This window comes from Asparagus officinalis, chromosome 8, assembly GCF_001876935.1.
Source record: "Asparagus officinalis chromosome 8, Aspof.V1, whole genome shotgun sequence".
Classification (NCBI taxonomy): Eukaryota; Viridiplantae; Streptophyta; class Magnoliopsida; order Asparagales; family Asparagaceae; genus Asparagus; species Asparagus officinalis.
The window spans coordinates 49,367,023-49,376,331 of NC_033801.1; the positions used below are offsets into that span (position 1 = coordinate 49,367,023).

At 35.2% G+C, this 9,309-nt stretch overlaps 1 protein-coding gene across 1 annotated transcript in view; it reads left to right on the top strand.

The window, feature by feature from the left end:
* LOC109821219 overlaps nt 1-7,376 on the top strand; it is a 27,771-nt gene extending 20,395 nt beyond the window's left edge. The window contains exons 3-5 of the mRNA XM_020387404.1: nt 6,020-6,316; nt 6,709-6,859; nt 7,114-7,376. Coding sequence (XP_020242993.1) covers nt 6,020-6,316; nt 6,709-6,822 — 411 coding nt within the window. The 3' untranslated portion in view covers nt 6,823-6,859; nt 7,114-7,376. The remainder of the gene's footprint in view (nt 1-6,019; nt 6,317-6,708; nt 6,860-7,113) is intronic.

Consider the following 9,309-nt stretch of genomic DNA (forward strand, 5'->3'; position numbering starts at 1 on the left):
TTATTAAAAAATTTAGGTTTCAGTCTCCGTCTCAGAATGCAACAAAACTTTACTCACAGAACCGTCTCACCATTCTAAGATCAATAGCGTGAATCTCATGTCCATCTGATCAACAGATAAATTACTAAAAATACAAATGTGATAGATTTCAGCCGACTCGCGATACCGAGGTTGAAACTACGAATCGATCTCAAATCGATTTCAATCTGATCATTTCATCCCAGAATGTTCATCAATCATAATAAAGCTTATTTATTATCATTTAAAATTATTTCTCAATTTTTCAAAGCTCATTTTAAATTATTTCACATATATGTATCGAATTGATCTCAAATCAATTCCTAGCATACTCAAACATCTATATATGTTATTTATCATCATATAACATATTTATTTTTATTATCACAAAATATTCAAATTTACAGGGTTTTTACATGCGTATAGTTTGAGTTTTAGGTATAAACACATAAAGCAAAAGCCTAAAACACTATACCCAAGCAAATAATCTTCGTTGATCTCGGTCTTGGTAGCGGGGATGAAGCGATAGTGTGTCTTTGACTTGAATGACATCGCGCTTCATTCCAATTTCCTTTAACCACCATGAATATCATGGTTAACGTTCAAGTCCAACCAACCTCCAACGGAGGATGTTTGTGTAGGAAAACTGGCGAACAAACGCAAATACTAGAGAACGGTGTTAGAAATTATTTGTTAATCATCAAAACTAGATTAGACAATAGGCTCATAAACATGAGACCTAACAGCTTCAATCTATAGGCCCCCTTCCTCTTGTGTGAACATAATCTATATTGCACCAAGCATGAATCTGTTGACCGAGAAGAAATCCAACCTCCTAACCAATGTCTCCCGAGTTCTTATATCTTTAATGGGTGCTTTCACGGCGATGGAAATAGAGCCTGCTGACTCCTTACGAGGAATATCCGACATTGTACATCACAATAAACAAACCATTTAATTAAACTCAACTAATATTATTATTTAATATATAGTAAAATTAAACAGTAGCATTAAAATGATAATTAATCAACTAAACTAGTAAACAACCCTAAAATTGAACATTGACATTAAAATAATAATTAATCAACTAAACTAGTAAACCCTAAAATTGAACGGTGGCACCTAAACTAGTGACTCTCAAAGACTAACTAAACTAATTAATCAACTAGATAATAGTGAATTAAAACAAATTAAACTAGAACTGAACAAAATTAACTAATTTTTCTAACAAACAACAAAAACAATGAATAACAATTAAAAAAAGTGCATAAAGTGAATAAACAATGGAAAAATAAAAAAGTTAAACTTACCGTCAATAGATGGAAGGCCTGGACAATGGAAGGAGGAGAGGTGAGACTCACCGGGGGTGGCCGGAGAGGGAGAGGGATGGGGAGGATGTTACTAGGATTTTGATATTCTGAGAATCTTGTAGATGGAGAGATGAGGGGGATCGGAGATGAGAGGGCTAGTCGGCTAGGGTTTTTTAGGGGTTTTTGTATTTAAAGCCAAAGTTTTAACCCAACTTATTTATAAACCTACCCACTTCTAGAAACACCCTTAAACCGAAAATACCTAAGTGAGTTATTTTTAAACTAAAACATATGAATTTAGTGTATTTGTATAATGTATACTTTTACAAATATTAAATTCCCACAGGTACTCTCATCTTCTTCCTCTATCAATACATACTAACTATTGTCATCTCCTTCAATCTGTTCTCACTGCCTCAGGCTCCTCCTCATGGACCTCACCCCATTCACTATTGCCTCCCTCATTCAATCCTATACACTTCTACACATATGCGCCCATCACTCCCTCCCCCCCTCCTACGATTGTGATACTTTTTACTAACATCCACAACATAACATCCACAACATGTTTGACAAAATGCTGTAATGAGAACAATCATAATCATTTCAATCTCAATCAGACATCAAAACCACATCCAAACCAAGCTTCATATTAGCAAATTATGTTCATTCTATCACTCCTACCATCCTCAAATATTTCCTAGCAAATAGAAACCAAACGTTTATTTCCTTTTTGAAATGACAGAATTAATAAGGAAGGAGCTATACTTTGTTGATAAAGGGTTACAAACTACTATAAGGAGTTACACTTAAAACAAAAGACTTAAAATTTGTTGAGAAAGTGCTATAATATATGTCTTTGATTGCTTGCTTGGTTATTCACTTCCGCTTATTTAGTTGTATAGCTTTTTAAACATAACATAGTTTTCGACGCAACCCTATAAATCAATCCCCGGTAACGGCCCCAAATCGCTATGAAGGCAGAGCCTTAGAAGATATATAAAAATTTGGGCATGACCCGGTCGTAACAAGGAGGGTCAACTAGCTCAAACCTTATATGTGCACCTATACAATGTAATACTAAAAGCAAAATGCAACAACATATGTATACATCCTTGAATAAAAGCATGGAAAACAGAGGGAACCTAAGGGAACGGTTATACGTAGACATTAAGTGTTATTACATCATTTATATACAAAAAAAAAAGGTTTTACAATAGTAACTAAGTACAAATGTTGAGGCTAAACACTTGCGATTATTCTTCAGTGGGATCTGCAATCCCCTTGCCTTTGTGCTGGTCGCTACCTGCAAATGGATGCAGCAAGAATAGCGGTGAGCGTGAGGCTCAATAGGTAACCATAATGAAAATTAGGGTACAACCATGAAAAGAAGGGATTAATAAGGTTGACAACTGAAAATAAAACTTTGCAGATATCAACAATAAACAAGCAATGCTCATAATTCAAGCTTAAAATTCCAGATTACGGGATTCATCAAATAATAATCACACATGCCTTAAATAAATCACCCGCGGGTGAGTAACCTCGATTAAAGGGCATGTCCCTTCGGGACTTAATACCACCCACTAGTGAGTTACCTCATGTAAAGGGCATCAATCCATGAACATAGAGCATCAACAAAGACAATAGTTCTCATGAACTTCAAAAGTCCAACACGAGTCAATATCACATATTAAATAACAAATGTTATCATTTAAGACAATAGAGACTTTAGGCGAAAGACATCTATTTTAACTTGATCATTCTATGGTATAATGTCAAGGTGATCAAACAAAGATATTACACATGACAAGTATATGGCAAACAAACCACGCATGAGGTAATATAAAAAAACAGTATTATGGAAGCAAGAAAGTATAGAATTGAAGTTCTAAAGTACTGGAAAACAAACAAAGAAAAGAGTTACCCGCTGGTTATCTGACGTTGTTTCCATGGTATCTGTATGCAAGTCCAAGGGTCCTACTCCTATATATACATACATACATACATATGTAAGATTCCAGCAGCTAAAACTTGTGTTGTCCACCTAACTTACAAATTATTTTATGTCATAAGTTTTGCTTGAATAGGTTACATTTGAACTGTCATGGTATGCATATTCAGCGAAAGACAGTGTACACAGTAGATTGAGATGGCTAAACGAGGAAGAAAATAATATCCTGCATGAAGCTAGTGTCAAAATGCTCTTACATGAGTCTATTTTCTAGGACAACAAATGGTTCATTATTCCAATACTGAGGGGGTAAGTTACGCTCAAATATGCAAGATATGCACAAACTGTGAAATGCAGTTTATATTAGCTGATTCAATTGACTCGATGAGTGGTCAAACAATTTAAAATTAGTGAAATAAAAGCCAGCATGTTCCTATACGAGTCTAGTTTCCAAGATTAAAAATAGTTTGTGAATATGAATTTTCTGTAGAGAGATACGGCCTTTATAGTGCATGGGTGTCAGCATTTCAACGGCATGCAGTTTACAGATAACACCATCTGAATCACTCACTTGATTCTATCAATAAATTGCATCAAGATCTAATAATTTTCCTACTGAAAGAAGCTTGATGAGTTTACTTTCAAAACCAAAACCCATCTTATTTTATCCAAACAAGAGACAAAGTTACATGCAAAACAATCCAAGAGGGGTCAGTTGTCTTTCCAGTGCACGTGCATAAACTTTAGCTGAAAAATTGAGAAAATAAATAAACTCCAAATTGAACCAAACCAGTGCCGAAGGAAAGCTGTGTGAATCTAGTTTCTAAAACAGAAAACCATTCTTAAAAAGGGTTTGTCTAGAGAAAAATGTTCTCAATTTACTAACGATATGTTCTGCAGAAAACTGCTGCACAAGGCTGATGCTACAAATATCGACATGCATGCTTATTTAGCCACTAACCAGAGCAAAGACCACCACAATTCAACGTTAAGGGACTAAGAACCATGGAAGATAACAATTTTTCTTCATTAGGATGCGTAAAGATGTTTTCGTTTTCATCTTAGAGTGACATGCATGTACAAAAGCCATCTAAGTCCTACAGGCAAGGGTTCATTCTACAAAAATAGCTCATGCATGACCAAATTAGATAAACATTGTCAATTTTCAAATTTAATGAGAATAAAAAATGTGAAGTGGTTTTAGTGGATACCTAATGGTGGCTCTAAACTCCCCTCTATCAAGCCTTCCCGGCAGTCACCCTTTTCTCCTTGTTTCTTCTTCTTCTTCTATGTTGACAGAGAGCTTGGTAGAGGGGAATTGGAAAAAGGAAATGGGGTTTTGGGGTAGTGGTGCGGCTGGTCTAGAAGGGAGAGGTGAGGAAGAAAATGGGAGTTTTTCTCTCATGCAAGGAAAGGAGGAGGAGGAGGAGGGAGAGAGAGAGAGAGGTTGTGGGTATTTATAGTCATGATTATGTGACATTTGGAAATGGAATACCATGTAATTTGGAGGATTTATTTGCAAAATTATGTACCCCATTCTAGGGTGTCTTGCCTATCCAAAATAACAAGGTGGAGGGGGTTTTGTGTCAAGTTGTCATGATCATGTTGTGTTAAAAGATGATTAAGACAAACTTAATTAGTGGTTAAGTGTTAATGATGTTTGGGAGTAGCATAGTTAGGTCAATATATTCACATTATAGGTCTCTAACTTATGCTATTGGAATTCATGCATTGCAATTGTCGACACAGGGGTCGGTACCGATAGCGGTATCTGGCTATAAATAATCTGTTGAATCTAGAAAAGTAAATTTTTTTCCATAATTAAATGGAAGCATATGCATATGGTTTAATGTTAGTGTTATATTGTTCATATTTGTTAGTGAAAGACCCTTGAATTGATTTAGAAAAAAAAACAAGTTCCACCATTTAGAGAGAGATTCATGCTGATTAAACTTGGACCGGGGAATCTGCTTACCATGGTGGTCGTTAATGGTGTTAAATATTCATTGTCTTACTCAAAGATCATGGGTGGCTTGCATTAATGGTATCAAAAAATCTGGATTGACCTGTGGGATTTTGTCATTTCTGCTATCCATAATATCCAATAGAACCATATGCGTGCAAGTACCAGCATGTCGTTTTAAATCAAATATTGAATTGTCTTAAACGCTGCCAAGTCATGAATGTCAATAGAAATAATCTACAATGAGAACAAACCTTTATCCCAGAATTTTTGGGGCCAATGCGTAAATCTCATCAAACATCAATATTGTTTCTGAAATGTAGACTCGGATGCATAGGGAAATATCAGTGACAAATCCGATTCCACTTGTTATAATGGGAGCTAAAATTCAATAATGGTTCCCACACTTTTCTTTCTGATGGTTATGACAATTTCTCATGCATGGATATGGAAACTATACAGATCTTCATTTTCTTATAAATTGTCCATCTGCATGACCACTTTGTTACTTGATGCAATATGCACCTTCTAATTGTTGATGTAGCGCACAACTTCATAAATTCTTAGGAACATGCTACAATATATCTATCTTATATACATTGTGGCACGTCAATTGTCGTTTACATAATTGCCGTAGCTACTGGTCTTCGTGATATTTAAATTTCCATCAAAAGTGAATGTTCAATGTTGTATTATTTTATTTTAGTTATGTTTCGAGTTCTATCTTGTATCATATTTTTTTGTTTCCCAATTTAGCATGACTGTGTCGTACAGGTTGCTCTCGGACCTCCGAATGGATTGAATCCTGCAGTCCCTCATCAATCTCTCCCCGGCCAATACGAGCTCCATATAAACTATGAAAGAGGCATAAAGATGGGCTCCCACATGAGCAAGATGGCACAATCAGCATATTGTGAGGTTTGTGAGATTGAGTGTAATAGCCGACAAGTCCTTGAAACCCATAAACAAGGGAAGAAGCACAAGAAAAATCTTCAGAAGCTGCAGGAAGCAATCACTCCCAAACCCAACGAAGTTGTAAAACCTACTAATATGGAAGCTCCAGTAGCTGAGGTAAATGCTTCACTTTTCTTTCTGATGGTTATGACAATTTCTCATGCATGTATATGGAAACTATACAGATCTTCATTTTCTTATAAAATGTTCATCTGCATGACCACTTTGTTACTTGATGTAATATGCACCTTCTAATTGTTGATGTAGCGCAAAAGTTCATAAATTCTTAGGAACATGCTACAATATATCTATCTTATATACACTGTGGCACGTCAATTGCCGTTTACATAATTGCCGTAGCAATTGCCGTAGCTACTTGTCTTCGTGATATTTAAATTTCCATCAAAAGTGAATGTTCAATGTTGTATTATTTTATTTTAGTTATGTTTCGAGTTCTGTCTTGTATCATTATTTTTTTTATCCCAATTTAGCATGACTGTGTCATACAGGTTGCTCTCGGACCTCTGAATGGATTGAATCCTGCAGTCCCTCATCAATCTCTGCCCGGCCAATACGAGCTCCATATAAACTATGAAAGAGGCATAAAGATGGCTCCCACATGAGCAAGATGGCACAATCAGCATATTGTGAGGTTTGTGAGATTGAGTGTAATATAGTATTTTCTGATGGAATACCTTAACAATCCTGATCCCACATGAAGAGCTTGTTGATTATGGAGTGATTGCTTCCTGCAGCTTCCGAAGATTTTTCTTGTGCTTCTTCCCTTGTTTATGGGTTTCAAGGACTTGATAAGTCCTTGAAACCCATAAACAAGGGAAGAAGCACAAGAAAAATCTTCGGAAGCTGCAGGAAGCAATCACTCCATAATCAACAAGCTCTTCATGTGGGATCAGGATTGTTAAGGTATTCCAAAGTTTTATGTTGCAAGAGAATGGATGTGCATGGAGATGAAAAGAGGCTAGAAATTTGGATTAGCGTGTATGTGTAATTGTTTTGTGACCAAGAAGGGAGGTCTTAAAGTGACAATTTTGTCGAACACCTTTGATGCTGGTGTAGCATTAAGCTTCCTGAAGATATTGACTTCCATGCTTGCTGTAGTCATCCATTAACAATGCCTAGAATTATCTCTTATTTAAAAGAAGACTTTCTTCCCTTCTCTATCTTGTCAAATTACAATATTGTGAATTGGTTTATTTAAATGAAAGTCTGAATAGAGATTCAAGGGATATATTCACTGGAAAGTTTATCAGCAAAAGGAATACAATAACTCGATTTTCGATGCGGGTCATCAATGTGGAACCTACTTTGTTTAGTGTTGCATCTCCCATTAAACTAAGGTCTCCCATTAAACTGAGGTCCGCAAAAGAAGATAACATTGGCTACTTTCTCTTTTCTCCTTTCCTATATATTCTTATCTCTTGCTTAAAGCCTTTGCCTTAAAGGGATGCAGTTTTCTGACATGACACCATTAGAGGACAAATCATTAATTCAATGGAGATATAGAAAATATAAGTATAAATTGAACTAGTGCATCTATATCTTTTTTTCTAACTATTTGATGTTGTATCAGGTGTTTGGTCTGTAAGGTTGTAGCTACCAATGATTATAGGATCAATTTTAAATATGTGTTCTAGCTTTGTGCTGCAGGTTTTTAGAAATAAGAAAGAAATCTCAAACATCTGCTTTTAAATTTCTGCAAAGCAAATCTGATGCAAGCTATGCCATAAAGTTCTTCGGTACAATGGAGATATAGAAAATGTAAGCATAAATTGAACTAATACGTCTATATCTTATTTTTCCAACTACTTGATCTTGTATCAGGTGTTTGGTCTGTAAGGTTGTAGCTGCCGAAGATTATAGATCGTTTTCAAATATGCGTTTTAGGTTTTTAGCAATAAGAAAGAAATCTCGAACTTCTGCTTTTAAATTTCTGCAAAGCAAATCTGATGCAAGCTATGCCATAAAGTTCTTCGGTACAATGGAGATATAGAAAATGTAAGCATAAATTGAACTAATACGTTTATATCTTATTTCCTTATAGAAAATGTAAGAATTGCTTATGTCCTTATGTTACACTCAGGATGATGAGGAAGAAGGTGAAGAAGGAGAAGAAGAGGGCTTGAGTAAATGTATAGGGAAGGAGTTGAAGAAGCTTCTGTTGTGTCATAGCCATTGTAAATAATTTATATAAAAGTTTGTAAATAATTTATGTATCTTTCTACTATTTTGGTGAATATATTATTTGAATATAATTGGATTTGATATTGGAATATAATTAGATTGTGTTGGGTATGAATATAATTTTTTGTTGTTCAATATTATGTACATGCACTCAAAGTAGATTCCCAAAAAAAAAAATACTACTGTAGCATAGCATCCTAGACGGAAATTCCGTCTAGGATGCTCAAATTCTGTCTAGAATGTTTTTTTAAAAAAAATTTTAAAAAAAATCGTCTAGGATGAGTATCCTAGACGGAAATTTTCGTCTAGGATATCCATTCTAGACGGAATTGTTTTTCGTCTAGGATGTAGTATTATAGACGGAAATTCCGTCTAGGATAATCCGTCTAGGATGTATTCTAGACGGTTTTGACTTCCGTCTAGAATAATCCGTCTAGGATGTATTCTAGATGAAATTTTCGTCTAGAATACTACATCCTAGATAGAAACTTCCTAGACGTATATTCTAGACGGAATTCCGTCTAGGATACTCATCCTAGACGGAATTTTGATTTTCCTACACGAAATTTTCTGTCTTGAATGCCTCATTTTTTACTTATGACACCTTTGATGCTGTTGCCTAAGCATGGTGTAGCATTTAGCTTTCTGAAGATATTGACATCCATGCTTGTTGTTGTCATCCTATAACAATGCCTATAATCACCTCGTATTTAAAAGAAGACTTTCTTCCCTTCTCTATCCTGTCAACTTACAATATTGTGCTAGGTTATGAGCTCTATGTGAATTGGTTTATTTAAATGAAAGTCTTAATAGAGATTCAAGGGATATATTCACTAGAAAGTTTATCAGCAAAAGGAATACAATAACTCGATTTTCGATGCGGGTCATCAATGTGGATCCTACTTTAT